The sequence below is a fragment of the Musca domestica genome, unplaced genomic scaffold, assembly GCF_030504385.1.
Source record: "Musca domestica strain aabys unplaced genomic scaffold, Musca_domestica.polishedcontigs.V.1.1 29, whole genome shotgun sequence".
Lineage (NCBI taxonomy): Eukaryota > Metazoa > Arthropoda > Insecta > Diptera > Muscidae > Musca > Musca domestica.
Window position 1 is genome coordinate 4,617,354 of NW_026712296.1, and position 19,544 is coordinate 4,636,897.

The window sequence follows — 19,544 nt, forward strand, 5'->3', positions numbered from 1 at the left end:
ACAATTTTCTGTCTTACGCTGTAGTATCCACTACGAACTTCAAATACCAAATTTAAAACAATTCCGGTGAATAATGTAGCTAAAATCATCAAAATACCGAAAATAGGGAGCTATAATTGTATGGGGCTATACCAAGACGTGGACCTGCATGGCCCGTTTGTCCTGCATTTAAGTAAAATTTTACCAACCCACTTCATTTCGATCAGAAGCTAGAGTGATTTCCCCAGACGGACGGACATCGCTAAATCGACTTAGAATTTTATGCTGATCAAGAATACACAGGGAGAGTGAAAAAATTGCATCCAACTTCACACAGCTGTCATTTCTAAGCCACTCGACCCGACAGCTGTTAAAATTATCCCAGTGACAGCTCATTTAATTGTTTACAAGCGTACAATGATACAAACAAAATGATCGTGTTTACTTGCAAAAGAGGTCACCTGAAAATGTGCAGCTTCGATTGGCCACCAAAACTTAACGCCAAAGGTGGCGATCACCTCAGGCAAGCGCTTCGCCGGGAATGGGCCAAAATACCACAGAGCAACATTCGGGCAGCCTGTGACGGTTTCTTTGGCCGTTTGAAGGCCACAATTCGTGCCAAAGGTGACCAATTCGAACAAAGTGAAACTTATTCTAAAAATTTATGCTATTTCCGACATTTTTGCTTTCATTCAATAAAATTAAAAAAAAAAATGTAAAAATTATGGCGTTTGACTTTGTTGCAGTTTTTTATCTCACCCTGTATATAACTTGATATGACCAAAACGTGCCTAATCGAAATAACAGTTTAAGACCCTAGGTCTCTTTGGACCAAATCCGTTTCAGTACATTTGGAGTAGATCTAGCGATGTCAGTCCGCCTGTGTGTCTGGGTAGCTGGTGCGCACGATAACATCGAAGGGAGTATACGATTTGTTCCAAACTTCGTACATCGTAATATTATTATCAAACTTAGATCGGAGATGGATAATATCGGTCCCCTCCTTCTGGTACCTCCACACCAAAGTTCGAAACTTTCGAAAAAAAATATTTTACTACACAGAAATAGTCCTTTCTCTTTCTTATTATTATACCCTCCACCTTGGAAAGGAGGGTATATTAACTTTGTCATTCAGTTTGTAACATCCTTAAATATTCGTCTTAGACCCCATACAGTATATATATTCATAATCAGCATAAAATCTGCCTGTCTGTTGAAATCACGATACAGCCCACATTATTTGACGTAGAGCAAATTTAGCAGAGCAATTTGCATTGTGTCTAGGATGGTTGGTATTGAAAATGAGATATATCGGTCCACGTTCTGGTATAGTCCCCATATAACGGTACCTCCCGATATTCGGTATTTTGATGATTTATGCCACATTTTTTCACGGATTTGTCTGAAAAACGGGTCCCTGTGCGTGTGGCAAAACATTGCATGTATAGGTCCACGTTTTGGTATAGCCCCCATATAAAGGTACCTCCCGATATTCGGTATTTTAGTTTTTTTGCCACATTTTTTCACGGATTTGTCCAAAAATTGGTATTTGTGGGTCATAATGGTTCCCAGCTCCGGTGGCGAAACATTGCATGTATGGGTCCATGATTTGGTATAGCCCCCATATAACGGTACCTCCCGATATTCGGTATTTTGATGGTTTTTGCCACATTTTTTCACTGATTTGTCTAAAAATTGTTATTTGTGGGCCATAATGGGTCCTAGTTTGTGTGGCGAAACATTGTAATTATAGGTCTACGTTTTGGTATAGCCCCCATATTACGGTACCTCCCGATATTCGGTAATTTGATAATTTTTTTCACGGATTTGTCTGGTATTTGTTGGTCATAATGGGTCCTCTCCGGTGGCGAAACATTGCATGCATGGGTCCCCCCCCATATAACGGTACCTCCCTATATTCGATATTTTGATGGTTTTTTTTCCACATTTTTTTACATCAATCAATATCAATATTTTTTCTGTCATAACTTTCGAAACAAGTCAGCGATTCCTTACAACTTCCTATATCGAAAAATTTCGATTTTGCATAAAATTGCATATACATGTTCGATTTTCGTGTAATTTTGCCTATACGAATATTTTTATTTGTATTAGTGTGAAAATGGAATACTTCGGCCAAGTATATCTGGTATTTCTCGCACATTTATACATTTTCTAAAAATTATCACATATTTGATATCAAGTGAAGGAAGTAACCAATTAGTCCAAACCTGGCATGTCGCAATATTTATGTCTGATTTATTTAGGTCCGTTACGAAATAGACAATATTGGCCCATTTCTTCGGAACCTACTTCATAGAAGGTCAATAATTTGAATAACCATAACAGAAGTCGAAATATATTTAAATTATCGAACATTGTCTGAGGGTACACATTTGTCAGCAAAACCGACAGATATTTGTTAACTTGGTTTTCTAAATATTTAGTACATGTCATATAATTTGTCGTACAATTTTCTTCAAAAATGGAATGGAAATGTCACCTACAATAATTCGGGTCTTTAATTCATACAAGATAGAATTTTCGTACCTTTTGGTACTATTCGAACTCCTCCAATTCTAATTTGGAACTCTTAAAACCGATGCTGGCCTTTGTACTGATAAAATCTTATATTCTAGTTTTGATTTGTGAGTTGTTAGCCAAAAAAAAAAAAATCACAATAGATTTTCAATTAATGCTTACCATACATAAATTAATCACTTATATCGTTATATCACTTGGTTTATTTGTACTAGAAATGTGGCACATGTGGCAATAAGGAAAGTTTCAACTCTTGCATGGATGTCTCAGATTCGCTTCAAAACAATTATTTCATTTAACTTATTTCGTTTGTTTGTTCCATAAGAGCAAATTTAAATAGTATTGTTACATTATCACTTTTCGTACTCATATATATTTTTTACACCATATATAGTTTATAGAAATTTCTAAATTTCATTTAATTTTTAAGTCATTTAAAATTTCCCAACAATTTTTCGTGGTCTTTAGATTTTGACGCATGGCGTATTGTGAAAAAAGGAATATTTTGTTTAATATCACATTGGAAGAGGGAATTTCCATTTGTTTAATTTTCAACAAAATTATTTAAGAAATATTAACGACAACTGCCGGTGCGATCATTTAAAACACTGCCGCACAGCCGGAAAGAAGTTAAGAACTATCAAGTCGATAAAAAAGGAAATTGTATTTAAATTTTATTAGCCATACAAATCCATTAGCCAGCGGCAGAATATCTCTGCGCGTGTGTGTGTGTGTTTGTGTGCGTTGTGCCGGCGAGGAGCCGTTTCATTACATTCGCAAATCTGAAAGATTTTGCTTGCTTTTTTAATTTGATTCCAATCCAATCAAACGTTAATAATCATCGCTAAGCGTATTCGGTAATTTCTAATATTTTGAAGAGGGCCTTTGGTGAGCCAGGTCCTAGGTGTAATGGAACATGCATCTGCAACTCAAGTAGGAGCCACATTTGATAGAGGCTACATTAAAAACGTGGAGTTACACATTTGGCCCAATGGGTATGTAAATAAGCGGAATTGTCGATTGTGAAGTGAACGTCAGCCAGAAGCATTGCAAAAGCTACCAATGCTCCAGATTTGAACATTATTTAATGGTACTTCTTTAGCTCTACCATGACGTTATATCCAATTCTTTTGTCTAAAATACAAGAGCTTGACTAAAAGTTTACGGTTTCAGCTCTATCCCTTCACCGCATAACAAATTTAGTACTTTTCGTACAAAATCTAAATCTCAGATTCCAGATCACAGATCAAAACGGGGTTTCAGCACTATTCCCATACCCAAAACCAAATTTAGTACCATCTAGTACTTTTTGTACAAATATAGGACTTATTTCCAAAACCATCTTAATTCCAAATACCCAATACCAAATGTAGTATTATTTAATACTTTTCATGCAATACTCTAAATCTGAATCCTAGATACCAACTGAGATATGAATCTAAATATGAAATTTCAGGATTTCAGAACTACCCCCGCTCTCAAAACTAAATTTAGTACTATTCGTACAATTATTTACAAAACCACCCCCATATCTCAATTCCATATGCCAACAGAGACCTCAATATCAAATTTTGAGGATTGCAGCCCTATCCCTTCACCCAATAACAAATTTAGTACCGTTTAGTATTTTCGTACAAATATAGGACACATTTCCAAAACCACTTCCATATCTTAACCACAACAGTGTCATCAAAATCAAATTTCGGGATTCCAGCTCTATGCAATCACTCAATGCCCAATTTAGTACCACTTAGTAATTTTCGAACAATTATAGTACACATTTCCGAATCCAAGCTCCATATCTCAATTCTAGACCTAAATGTTCAATTTGAGGACTCCAGCACTATCCCTTCACCCAATACCAAATTTAATACCATTTAGTACTTTTGTACAAATATAGGACGCATTTCCAAACCACCGCTAAATCTCAAACACAAATAAAGTCAGTAATCTAAATATCAAATTTCAGAATTGTATCTCTATTCCTTCAACCCATACCAAATTTAGTACCATGAAACAAGCTCCATATGTCCAGGCAACACATGAACAGAGACCTTAATACTAAATTTAGATTTCAAGAACTATCCGATTATATTGATAATCGGATCAGATTTAGATATAGCTCCCATATATCTTCAACCGATTTCGGGTAAATTTCGCACCTAATGACTAATATAAGTCCAAATGACCTGTATTTTGGTACATCCCACCGAATTCAGTCTAGAAGCATTTAATCAAATTTGGAGAAAATCGGTTCAGATATACCTATAGTTCCCATATATATGTTTCATCCGATTTGGGGTTTTAAGTCCCTCACATGCGTAATATGAACTCCACAAAATTGATATTTGGTACTGGAGATCAGATACTGCTCGAAATTACCTCTGTCAAATTGTATCGAAATCGGTTCAGATAAGAATATAGCTCCCATATACATCTTTATCCGATATTAAGTTTATTGTACACCAAATGGCTAAGATCAGTCCAAATGGACGGAATTTTGATAATTACGACAGAATTCATCCTATAAACTAGCATTTCAAATTTGGTGTAAATCGGTTCAGATAGAGCTAAAGCTACCATATACATGCTTTATCCAATTTGGGATGTAAAGTCCCTCACAGTCGTAATATGCATTCCACAACAATGATCTTTGGTACCAAATATCAGATACAGCTCCGAAATAAGTGTATCAAATTTTGTCAAGATCGGTTCAGATTTGGATATAGCTCTCATATATATCCTCAACCGATTTCGGGTTAATTGTGCAACAAATGGCCAATATAAGTCCAAATGACTTGAATTTTTGCATATCCCACCGAATTCAGACTAAAAGCAATTACATTAATTTCGGAGAAAATCGGTTCAGATATAGCTATAGCTCCCATATATATGTTTCATCTGATTTGGTGTTTACGTCCCTCACATTCGTAATATTCATTCGAAAACAATGATATTTGGTACCATTTATCAGATATAGACCAGAAATACCTTTGCCAAATTTTATCGAGAACGGCTAAAATTAGGATATAGCTCCTATATATATCCTTAATCCGATTTCAGGTTTATTGTGAAAATAATGGCTAATATCAGCCCAAATTACGGGAGCTCTACTAAATATGCATAGTGGTGAAGGTTATCATATATTCGGTCCCGCCGACTAATTTTTTTTTAATTTTTTTTTTTTTTTTTTTTGTACTTTTACTGGACTTTTTGATAAACATCCATTAACAATTTATACAAACTATTGAATAAACAAACATGATACAATAGCACAGGTAACAGCTAGTGGTCCCAACACTTTTTTGAATTTAAAATGAAAAATATTTAAATTTGTTAAAAATTTTGAAAATTTCATTGAATCCATTCGCCAGGAGTTAAGGCCCACATGCTGTAATGGCCTTTGATGACGACAAAACTTCACCGGAGTGTTACGAACGAATTTCGTAGTCGTTTTCTTCGTGTGTCTTGGCAGCAGAGTGCGGTTTATCTCGTCGTTCGTTTTTTTTTTTTTTAGTTTTTTGTTTCTGATTTTGTTTCTGATGCATACATACATACATTCGCCTGCACACCTATAGATCGACAAATGAACAGTCCTACATACCCACATGCATACATCTATATTCGTACATATGTATATATATAATCTAAATCTTGATCTTTGGATTCATTTATTTAGCGATGCGATCCGATGGTTTGCACTGATGCCACTGTGTCTGCTGTGTTGATGTCGTTCTGTGGGTTGGCTGGCTAGTCGGCCTGTCGGTTGGTTATATGAATAAGAGATTCTCACCCAAGTTGTTGGGGCAGGGCTGTGCTGGTGGTGGTGGTGCGGACTGTGGTGGACGGTAGGATCGCATCGAATTGGATGGGTTGGTTGATAGGTGGTTAACAAATGATATTTGCCAGACAGCCAAACAGGCAGTCAGACAACCAGCCAACACTTGTTGTAAAATATTGTTAACGATATACGTGTGATATATTACATGTGTATGTACATGTGTAAGTATGTATGAATCTATCATATAATTGAGCAGTTGTTTAACAGCCAAGAAAAAAATGACAATGACAGGTTGTTAAATAAGACCCGAAATGCAAATGTGGTTACTAAAAATGTAAGATTTTGAAAAATTTTTCATTTTGATATTCATAGAAGGCATGACAATGGGCTTTTCCAAGCAAAAATAAGGACAATATTCTATCTATCCTTTGGAGGCCATTCTTTTAATACCCATTCTTTGTATACCCTCCACCTTGAAAAGGAGGGTTTATTGACTTTTTTATTCCGTTGGTATAGTCGCCATATAATGGTACCTCCTGATATTCGGTATTTTGATGATTTTCGTCACATTTTCCACGGATTTGTCTAAAAATTGGTACTTGTAGTTCATAATGGATACTAGCTCCTGTGGCGAAACATTGTATGCATAGGGTCAAATTTTTGTATAGCCGCCATATAACGGTGCCTCCGACTAATTTGATGATTTTGGCCACATTTTCTACGGATTTGTCTAAAACAATGGTGTTTGTAGGTCATAATGGGTTCTTGCTCCGGTGGCGGAACTTAGTATATAAAGGTCCACATTTTGGTATAGCCCTCACATAAGTGTACCTCCCTATATTCGGTGTTTTGATCATTTTTGCCACATTTTTCCTCGGATCTGTCCAAAAATTGATATGTGTAGTTCATGATAGGTTCTAGTTCCGTTGGCAGGACATTGAATGTTTAGGTCCGTGTTTTCCTTTGGCGAACAAAACAACGGTATCCCCGATATTCTGTAGTTTGATGATTTTTGCCACATGTTTCCACTGATTTGTCTAAAAATTGGCATCTGTAGTTCATAATGGGATCCAGTTATATAGTATATATAGATTCACGTTTTTGTATAGCCGCCATATAACAGTACCTCCCGACATTCGGTGTTTTTATGGCTTCTGCCACATTTTCAAACGGATTTGTTTAAAAATTGGTACTTGTAGTTCATAATGGGTTCTAGTTCCGTTTGCAGAAAATTTAATATCTAGGTCCATGTTATCCTATGGCGTACATATAACGGTATCCCCGGCATTCGGTAGTTTGATAATTTTTGTCACATTTTTCAATGGATTTGTCTAAAAATTGGTGTTTGCAGGTCATAATTGGTTCTAGCACAATGAATATTTAGATCCCCGTTTTCCTATGGCGCATATAACGATACCTACCGATATTCGATATTTTATTACTAGTCACATTTACCCACGAAACTGTTTCAAATTTGGTATTTACTAAGATTTGGTAGATGACAATCCTTGAAGCATAAAATTGGCTACAACATTAATTTTTCCTTTACCTTAAATTTAAGGGTATTAAAATTCAGCCCGGCCGAACTTAATGTTTTTATACCCTCCACCATACTATGGAGGGTATATTGACTTTGTGATTCCGTTTGTAACTCCTCGAAATACTCATGTCAGACCCAACAAAGTATATATATTCCTGATCAGCGTAAAATTCTAAGTCGATTTGGCGATGTCCGTCTGTCTGCCTGTCTGTTGTAATCACGCTATCTTTCGAACGAATTGAGATAGAAGGCTAAAATTTTGCACATATGTTTACTTTACGAGTAGGCAGGTTAAGTTTAATGTATGGGCCATGTAGGTCCACGTTTTCACATAGCCCCCACATAACGGTACCTTTCGTTATTTGGTATTTTGATGATCTTATTTACATTATTTACCGGAATTGTTTCAAATTTGGTATTTGAAGTTTGTAATGGATTGTACAGAGTTCGTAATGGGAAGTACAATCTGTGACAGAAAATTGTGTATACAGGCCCAGGTCTTCGTATATTCGGTATTTTGACGATTTTAGATACAATACTAAACAAAATTGTTTGAGATGTCGTATTTAAAGTTCGTAATGGATACTACAGCCTATGAAAGAAAATTGTCTGTGCAGGTTCAGGTCTTCGTATAACTCTGATATAACGGTATCTCCCTATATACGGTATTTTGATGCTTTGAGCTCATTATTCACCGTTTATTTCAAGTTTGGAATTTGAATATGGTAATGGGTTATGACAAACAAAGCCTATGTAGGTTCACGTCGTAGAGACCCCAATATAATGGTTATATTCGGTATTTTTAAGATTTTAAAAGAATTTTTAACAGATTTTATTTTTTGAAAATTTCCAAATTCGTTCCAAATAGTGGGGGTATTCAAAGTTCAGGTTCAGTTCGCCAGTTTGATGAACGTTAACTAACATAACATTTACTCAGTAGTTCTCTCTAAAAGTCATCTGCTCAATAATAATTTTTTACGCCTCTCTGATTTTCTTAGAGTTCTTTAACTTGCATTCGATTCCTGATGTTCCCTAGTTAAAAATTTTGCTTATGGTTCGGCTGTATCGCAATATAGCTACTGATTACGGATAATGTAAACACCAATTTAATAACCTTTCTGTGCTGTTCTACAAGTCCTAGATCGAAGAGATCCATGTAGACATGTATGTGTATATGTGACTTTGCACAAACTTACATGCATACTTCCATGCCTATACAAATGACATGGTTGTCGGCATTTTCCCTCTGATGAATACCGCATCCGTGGGGTAAGATTTGCAATCTTGTTTTATTATTTGCACGATCATATTATACACGATAATTGTTCGTTTTGTTGTTGGTATGGCTGCTGCTGTTATAGCAGGTTTTTAGTTCACAACTTCTTCAAAGTGGCTTAGCTACGTCTAGTCACGCCAACAATTTTCATTAAAATAAAATCATTTTTAATTCAAACGATGGCAGACATTGTGGCATTCGACGACGCAGTTGTGGTTGTGGTATTACATATGCACATATATGTATAGCGTATTGTATGTGTGTGCATGTATTGCAAACGGCTAAAGGGCAGACTGCAAGGCGATGGGGCCCTAAAAATATCAACCAGCGGTGTTAATTTTTGAATGAGAGTGAGGTTAGGTACGGTACGAAAATGAGGTTAGGAGTGAAATTATTACTTTAACCACCTGAAAAACTTTGCATTTTTGACCTGCAATGTGGTATTATTGAATGACAATATCTTTGTTTCTTTGCCTTTTTACCGGTGGAACTAAAAGATGAATTTTTAGCTATTATTTTTAGCAACATTGGTTTCGTATTTTGTTTCACTCTGAAACCTCTATAAAATTTATAAATTATTACAAAAAAGGGCCTTTTTACATAAACCCCTTTCTCCCTGCCCTGTGTATAAATTTCCTATAATTATTACGTGTCAACGAAAAACCTTGTTCTATGATACTTTTTCAGGTGAATAAGCGTTTTTTTTTTGTTCGCGTAAAATTGCTTTTTAACAGATCCGAGTGCATCATTCATTTATCTTCGTAGCCTAGTTAAGATTGTGCAATTCACCGGCATGACGTTAATGAATGATGAACGACAAACGGCGCTGACCGGATGTGGCTAAAGCACACTGCACTTTTGGTTTGGTGGCAGAAGTGAAAATTTGAAAAAAAAAAAATATGAAATATATCTGATCATCATTAAAAGAGAATCCTTTTTATTGTGTTAATTTTTTACAAATTATAACATAAACAAGTGATGGAGATTGCAAAGTTATGATATTCTCTTACTATTTAATGACTGACTTATCGACTATTATCGATAACAATAATTTTTCAATTGTTTTTGCTTTTCCGTAGTTGACGAAGTGTGTCGGTAAATTAGCGACACACTTTAAGCAGGCGTTAAGTCCTTCCGATAAAATCAATATTAATATTTTTATACCCTCCACCATACATAGTATGGAGGTATATTAAGTTCGTCATTCCGCCTGTAACACCTCGAAATATAAATTTTAGACCGCACAAAGTATATATATTCTTGATCAGCATAAAATTCTATGTCGATTTAGCGATATCCGTCTGTCTGTGTGTCTGTGGAAATCACTCTAGCCTTCGGACGAATTGGAGTAGGTTGATAAAATTTAACTTAAATGTATGTTTGGTCTCCAGGACTTTTGGTATTGCAAATGAGCTATCTAGGTCCACGATAACGTATAGCCCCCATATGACTGTACATCCCCATATTCGGTATTTGGATGATTTTAGCGACATTGTTCACCGGAATTGTTTCCAATTTCATAATAACAGTTCGTAATGGGTACTATAGCCTGTGAAAGAAAATTATCTGTGCAGGTCAACGTGTTCGTATAGCACTCATTTAACGGTACCTCCCGATATTTGGTATTTTGATGATTTTAGCGACATTGTTCACCGGAATGGTTTCAAAATTCGTATTTGATAGAAAATTGTCTATCCAGGTCCAGGTCTTCGTTTAGCACCATATAATTGTACCTCCCCATACTCTGTATTTTGATGATTTTAGCTACATTATTCACCAGAACTGTTGTAAATTTCATAGTTCAAGTTCCTAACTGGTACTAAAGCCTGTTGCAGAAAATTATCAATGCTAGTCTACGTCTTCGTGTAGGTCCCCTGTAACGGTATCGCTCCTTTTTCGCTATTTTATTAATTTTGGCGAAATTATCCACCGGAATTGTTTCAAATTACGTATTTTAAGCTCCTAATGGGCACTAGAGCCTGTCACTGATAATTGTGTATTGCAGGTCCATGTCTTGCTATAGGTCACCTGTAATGGTACCTCCCTATATTCGGTATTTGAATGATTTTATCTACATTATTCATCGGAATTGTTTCAAAATTGATATTTGAAGTTCGTTATGGATAATACCTGGCCTAAGACATAAAATTGTCTGTTCAGGTCTACGTCTTCGTATAGCCCCCATATAACGGTACCTCCCGATATTCGGTATTTTGATGATTTAAGCTACATCATTCAACGGAACGGTTTTAAATTTGGTATTTTGATGATATTCGATATTCGGTATTTTATTGATTTTAGATGCATTATTCACGGATTTTTTCAAGTTTCGCATTTGAATATTGTAATAGCTTATGACCTATGCAGGTCCACGTCGTCGTATTGACGCTAATATAACTGTTAAGATTTTAACAGATTTTTTAAGGGATTTTATTTATTTATTTATTTTTATTATACCCTCCACCATAGTATGGAGGGTATATTGAGTTTGACATTCCGTTTGTAACACCTCGAAATATACATATTCGACCCCACAAAGTATATATATTCTTGATCAGCATAAAATTCTATGTCGATTTAGCGATATCCGTCCGTCTGTGGAAATCACTCTAACTTCCGAAGGAATTCAAGTAGATTGATAAAATTTTACTCAAATGTATGTTATGTCTGCAGGACTTTTGGTATTGAAAATGGACCATGCAGGTCCCATATAACGGTACCTCCCGATATTCGGTATTTTGATGATTTTACCTACATTATTACCGTTTTTTTTCAAGTTCGCGTTTGAATATTGTAATGGCTTATGACAAATGTTACCTTTGCAGGTCCATGTCGTCGTAAAGACCCTAATATAACAGCTACTTTCAGTAATTTTAAGATTTTAACAGAATTTTTAAAGAATTTTATTGTTTTTGAGAATTGCCGAATTCTTTCCAATTGGTGGAGGGTATTCGCACAGCTTTTTTACTTGTTTTTTTTTTTTATTTCATTTTTTAAATACAATTTTTGCACAAAAAAGGAATGGGAATTTTTCTAACGCGGCTCAATTCTTGTTCGATAATAATAATGTTAACATTGGGTAAATTTTTTTACATTTCATCTTTTTTTTCAAAATAAGCAACTGCATTTAGATTCACAACTGCAAATCGAATCCCTTGGTAGTTTCCAGTTTCCTCTGATTCCAAATGGAACACAAAGGAAGGCAGGAATATTATTAAATTTAATTTGAGGTGTCATAAAATCTTCAACATTTTTTATAACACGTTTATTATTAAGATTTCTTTCTGTCCAAGATTTATGCATGTATTGTATGAGGAAGCGGATAAGTGCTGAGAACCAACATCGAAACATTTTTTTGCAATAATTTGTCATTTTTTATTTGTCAAGACAAGTATGTTTGATTTGGCACCTTTCCGGCGTCTATTGAAAGTGTACACGCGTAAATGCTATTCATTCAACTTCAATTAAGATGTTCTCAATCAAATAAAACACGTCCAGGTTTGTAAGATTTGTTATTTTTTGTTTTTTTTTTTTTTCATTTGAAATAAATTGCAGCTATTGCGATTTAGTCATAGTTGAAGTTGCTTCCTGCATAATTGACAAAGAAAACTGAGATAAATTAAATAAAAGATGGTGCCATTTAGAAATAAATTTGTGGCACGATGATCTCAGGGATGTCGTGTGGAAGAAATTAAAACTTATAAAGCCAAAGCCAAAAGGTGTGGGTGGCCGAACTTTTTATAACCTCCACCATGTGAAAATTTGACTTATGGGGAAATCGACTAGCCCAATACTCTGTTCCAGAACATGCAAGAACGTAAAAATGTTAATACAATAATCGATTGAGAAATTGCAAAACTAGTAGATTCTTGCAGGTTCTTGAACATTACCAAAATTGTATCCGAATTAGCGGTGAATATGGTACCTAAAATCGTCAAAATACCCAATATAGGTAGGTACTGATATATGGGACCTATACGAAGACCAGGATCTGCATAGATAATTTTCTGGCATAGACTATAGTTCCAATTAAGAACTCTCAATACGAAATATGAAAGAACTCCGGTGAATAATGTCGCTAAAATCAACAAAATACCGAATATTGGGAGGTATCGTTATATGCAGGCTAGACGTAGACCTGCATAGACAATTTTCTGTCATAGACTGTAGTACCCATTACGAACTTTTAATACGAAATTTAAAACAACTTCGGTGAATAATGACGCTAAAATCACCAAAACACCGAACATAGGGAGGTACCGTTATGTGGGTGATCCACGATATCGTGGACATATATGTATAGACAATACCCTTCCAGGGCGTAAGGTCCTTAGAATGAACTCCTTTTGTTGATTTTCAGATAATTTGGTTACAATCATCAAAATACCGAATATCGGGAGGTAACGTTCCATGGGGGATATGCAATATCGTGGACCTATATAGACAATATTCTTACAGGGGTTAAAGTACTCCTTTTGTGCATTTACAAACAATTTCTTAAAAAAATTTGGCTACAATAATCAAAATACCGAATATTGAGAGGTACCGCTATATGGGGCCTATACAATATTGTGGACCGATATAGCCAATTTTCGAACTTGACATGCCTGCAGACAAAATACTAATATGTGCAAAATTGTAGCTTCCTATTTTAATTCATTTTGACTTTAGAGAAGAATTTCACCTCTTCTAGGAGAAGACATTCAGCTCTTCTAGGAGAAGACCTTCTGGGCTTCTATGAGAAGACCTTGTTGTCTTCTATGCGAAAACTTTTTGGGCTTCTATGAGAAGACCTTGTTGTCTTCTATGCGAAAACTTTCTGGGCTTCTATGAGAAGACCTTGTGGTCTTCTAAGAGAAGACCTTCTAGTCTCCTATATTAGAAGACCTTCTGGTCTTCCAGGAATAGACCTGTTGGTCTACTATGCGAAGGCCTTGTAGTCTTCTATTTGAAGACATTGTGGTCTTCTATGCGAAGACTTTGTGGTCTTAAAATTTTCGCTGATCAAGAATATGTGTATATACTTTGTTATGTCTAAAATTATTATTTCGATGAGTTACAAACCGAATCATGAACTTAATATACCCTCCGTACAATGGTGGAGGGTATAAAAATAAGAAAATATATATTTTTATACCCTCAGCAATATGGCGAGAGATGGTATATATCATTTGATACGGCCATAACGTGCCTCATCGAAATAAAGGTTTTAGACCCTAGGTCTCTTTGGACCAAATCCGTTTCACGACATTTGGAGTCTAGCAATGTCCATCCATCTGGTTGGCGCGCACGATAACCCTCGAAGGTAGTATCCGATTTGATCCAAACTTTTTACATCGTAATATTCTTATCAAACTTAGATCGAGTTGGAAAATGGGCAATATCGGTTTACTCCTTCTAGTACCTCCCCCACAAAATGTTAACATTTTCAAAAGAAAATAACTTACTACACGGAAAAAGAAAGAATAATCCGATTTTGCTCCAACTTTGAAAATCCTAATATTTGTATCAGTGCTAGGTCAGGTGCGAAAATGAACAATATCGGTCCACGGTCAAGTACCTTCCCCACAAACAGTCAAAATTTTAAATAATTATAACTCTTATAAAATGTGATCTAAGAGTCCGATTGTCTTCAAATTACACACGTCGCAATATTTTTATTAACCCAAGGTCTGGTGTTAAGATGGAACACATCGGTCCACACCTTCTGGTACCTCCCCCACAAAGTTTCAAAATTTTCAAATTAAAAAAAATATATATATTTTCTGCACAGAAAGAAAAGCAATAATCCTATTTTGCTCGAACTTTGTAAATCCTAATGTTTGCCTCAGTTCTCGGTCAGGTGCAAAAAATGGATAATATCGGTTTACACCATCAAGTGCTTCCCTCACAAACGGTCAAAATTTGGAATAGTTATAACTCTTATAAAATGTGATGTAAGAGTCCGATTGTCTTCAAATTACACACATCACAATATTAATCCTAGGTCTGGTGTGAAAATGGGTCATATCGGTAAACTGCTTCTGGTACCTCCCCCACAAAGGGTCAAAATATTGGGTATTCATGATGCTCATAAAATACGAAATTAACATCCGACTCCATTCACACTTGGCACATCTCAATATTTCCATCCTTATAAAGATGGCAGAGATCGGACCATTCCTTATGGTACCTCCCCCACCACATAAGTCAATATTTTGAACAATAAAAACGATTATAAGATCCGAAATATGCATCCGGTTGTCTTCATGATCCGAATTGTCAAATCTCTTAATTCCATGGCAAAACTGCTTAATACAATGTACGTTTCTTCCAGTCATTCAGCTTCAGGTAGCTCTAGCTTACCATTTTATTGTACCATGTGTAAAAGTGGATAAATTCGATTCCCGGTGGCATTATTAAAAAGATTCTACTTGATGCTAATTTATGTCTGTTTTTTTTTTTTTTTTTTTGTGAAGAATTCCAATTCAAACAAACTGCAATGCATCCCTAACGTTTATAAGGAAATAATAATAGAATCACATAACGTGTGAAAATTGAGAAAAAAAACTTGAAATTGATGTCTGCCGTTCATAGGAAGTCACAGAAAAGCAATCAAATTTATTATGCCGAGACGACACTTAACGTTATCTGTCCGGTCCGGTCCGGTCTGGCCAGCATCAGCGTATTGCTCACATATGGACCAAGTATTCATCTTCGATTCGATCACTTGGACAATTAGTAAATTGTATCAATTTGTAATTGAATTCTACTAAAATATTTGACAATGTATTGAGGGATGGCTAAATATAGACAACCGGTTATAGATACGCATATAACAATTGTAGCTCTCGTTTATATCTTCGACAAAATTGACTTTAATTGACAGAAAAACACACAAAAATTGCATATGTGTGTATTGTTGTATTTGTATTTTTATTGAAATTAAGTTAGTGAATTGCCTCATCTTAGAGCCATTGAAAATGCAGAGTGGCAATGCATATAAATTTAGCTATGTACGACACGTACGACGCATCGACGACGAAAAATTATGCAATTGAAGTGTGAACTGTTATAATGAACCCAAAGCTATTTCTTTTCAACCCGCCGCGGAGCGTCTTCGTATTTATGCAAAAGTGTGTGTAAATGAATGGCCCAATTAATGGGAAATGACTATTTGACACGCCGCGTGACTAGACGCCACATTTCGCATTCCGTTTGTCGTCAATTGTTATCAGCAGAATTTTTGCCATTGTTTGTAAAGTTACAAGTCTCTTTAATTGTTTTTTTTTTTTTAGTTTTTTAGCAGGTGTTCTTCTTTAACGAGCGATCACGGCAGTAGCGAATGTTTTGAAGTAGAGCCAGCCGGTAGAATATGCCAGACAATTGCTACTTTTTTGTAGAGCTCTCTCCAGCCTATTGGGAATTACGGGAGTCTTACGTTTATATTGTTAATGGTACAATCCTAGGGGGTTACGATAACTAAGCTCAGCAAATACCTAACTTAACAAAAAAAAAAAAAAAAAAAAAAAAAAAAAAAACTAGTTAAAAAGTATTGGTCGGTTTTGCCGGCAGATGTATACCCTCAGCCAATGTTCGATGATGTAAGATCCGAAGGAATGTGCCAATATTGACCATTTCGTATAGGACCTAAATAAATATGATATAAATATTGTGACGTGTCAGATTTGGACAATATCGTCTACTTCCTTAACTTTATATAAAATATGTGATAATTTTTAGAAAATGTCAAAATGTGTGTGTGGTACCAGATACAGGGTGAGATAGAAAAACTGCAACAAAGTCAAACGCCATAATTTTTACATTTTTTTTTTAATTTTATTGAATGAAAGCAAACAAATGTCGGAAATAGCATCAAATTTTAGAATAAGTTTAGATTTGTTTGAATTGGTCACCTTTGGCACGAATTATGGCTTTAAAAAGGCCAATGAAACCGTCACACGCTGCCCAAATGTTGCTCTGCGGTATTTTGGCCCATTCCCGTCGAAGAGCTTGCTTGAGGTGATCGAAACTTTGGTTTTTTTAGTGCCAACTTTGCTTTCCAAAATACTCCAGCCACAATAGTCCGGAGATTTTGGTGCCCCTTGTGCGCTGGGTATGAAGCGAGGAACCTCATTTTGTAACCATTTTTGGGTGGCGCGTGCTGAGTGCGATGGTGCTGAGTCCTGTTGGAATGTCCAAGGTCTGCGGCCAAAATGTTTTACGTGCACTCCTGAATTTTTTGGCGATAACATTCGGCATTTATTCTGATGCCAAGGCCGATTAATACGAGAGGAGAGCGACCATCGGCTATTATGGCGGCCCACACCATCACCATGGCCGGCGCTCGAGTTCTGGTGGCCAACCGAAGGTGCACATTTTCAGCTGACCTCTTCGGCAAGTAAACACGATCATTTTGTTTGTCAACAAACTGCTGGACAACCAATGTTTTCTCATCGGAGAAAACCAAATTCGGCAGTTCACCGCTTTCGGCCTAGCGAAGCAACTCTTTAGCTCTTTTGAGTCTATTTTGTTTCTGTTGCGTTGTAAGTTCTTGCACTTTTTGGAATTTCAATGGCTTTACCCCGAGCTCATTTTTCAATATTTGCCGAATGGAATATTGCGATATGTCCAGCGCACGAGCCATTTTTCGGCCACTGCGACGCGGGTTTCGATCAAGTCGCTTCTTTACTTTTCGAACCTTTTCTGCTGATGTTGCTGTTTTCTTCCGTCCATTTCCTTGACGTCGGACTTCGCTTCCAGTATCACGGTAACGAGCGATGGTACGAGACACAAAAGTTTTTTTCACATTTAAATGCTGGAGTGCTCTAACGATAGCCACATGTGGTTTTCCTGCCAAATATAACGAAATCACGCTATCACGCTTGAATTCCATCGCGAATAACTTTTTTCTGGAAAATTCTCACCAAAATGCTTTTGAACGCTGGTAAACAGTATAATGAGCTGTCACTGGAACAACTGGCTAAGAAACGACAGCAATCAGAAGTTGGTTGCAGTTTTTTCATCTCACCCTGTATAATGCACCTCTTGACTATCGACATTTTAAATGTTTTAGTAAAAAATGTCAAGAGACATATTTTCAATCCAGGTCTTGATTTTACGAATCAGTGGACTTTTATTTAATATCTCATCCCAAAAGGATAGCTATTTCTTAATTAAACACTTCGTTGATTTCGGTCTTGTGCTCCGCTTCATTATTCAAATGCCGGCCAACATTACAGCGGCTGGTTAAGTGAATTACATTTGCTTGTCATTGACCAGGTCTTTGTCGCGGTCAGCCAGTCGTGCCAATGGACTGCCTTCATTTCATGTCTGAACACAGTAAATGACTGTCACAGTCACAGCATGTAAAAGTTAATTATGAAGTGTGTGTGTGTGTGTGTGTGTGCATGTTTGTATAAGTACATATGTACGTGCCCATATCGGTGTAGTCATCACGGCGATGTCTACATTTGGCGGGATATTCAAATCAAGTCGGTGCATTCAACACTTAATCCAATGCGAATGACTAGTAGTCGATGTACCGAATGGAATGGAATTGGATGCTGTGACGATTACGTGATAAACTACATGTGGAAAAATTCGCCATACCCCAGGCCGAACCACATACAAAATGTTGACCTACCCGGCGGATGAATGCACTAAAAAAGCTAATGAATGGTGGAATGACTAACAACTGGACGTCTCTCTGCATCCAAATGCAATGAAGAATTGCGGGTATTTTGTTGGAATCCTGCTAATTAGACAACGCCTGGGACAGCATTTGCGGATCGGATACATTTGAACACTTGAATATTGAGCATGAAACCATGTTTCCATATCTTTACGAATCTGACATCTCATAAATATGTTATGCGGAATATAATACATATGATACGGCTCGAAAGATAGAAAGCAACAAATAACTACAAGCGACACCGCCAGACAGACAAATAAACAGATGTATCGACTGTATAGCCGGTTACCAATGGAAGTGATATTATTTGAAGAAAAAAGGTGTGTGTTTCGGTGTTGCTAAGCGATTGTTTTTTTTTTTTACATTTCGCCTGAGCGTCTGACTAAGATGATCAGTCATCTTGACCAATGGAGATACTGAGTTGCCATTAACAGTGGAGGGGACAGTGTCAATTTTAATTAAAAAAGGAAGAAATTAAAGTACCCATCATAGTAAACAATAGAATATGGCTGAATTGAATATGGCAACCCTCTTTTGACTAACTCGACCTTGTCATTACACCCTCTACCATACAAAACATTGAGGGTATATTATGTTCGTTATTCCGTTTGTAACTCATCGAAATAGTAATAATAATAACAAAGTATATATATTCTTAATTAGCGTAAAATTATAAGACGATTTAGCCCTGTCCGTCCATTCGTCTGTTCATTTGTTGTAATCCCGCTAGAGTCAAAAAGAATGAAGGCGG

At 36.2% G+C, this 19,544-nt stretch overlaps 1 protein-coding gene across 2 annotated transcripts in view; it reads right to left on the reverse strand.

Moving 5' to 3' along the window:
* Positions 1 to 19,544, reverse strand: part of LOC101896620 (neural/ectodermal development factor IMP-L2) — a 59,184-nt gene that overhangs the window by 11,933 nt on the left and 27,707 nt on the right. The window contains exon 1 of one of the 2 annotated variants that reach the window (XM_059124405.1): positions 2,683 to 2,895. The exons of the other annotated variant lie outside the window; for it this stretch is intronic. Coding sequence (XP_058980388.1) covers positions 2,683 to 2,685 — 3 coding nt within the window. The 5' untranslated portion in view covers positions 2,686 to 2,895. Of the gene's footprint in view, positions 1 to 2,682; positions 2,896 to 19,544 lie in introns of those variants that run through there. 2 annotated transcript variants of the gene reach the window in all.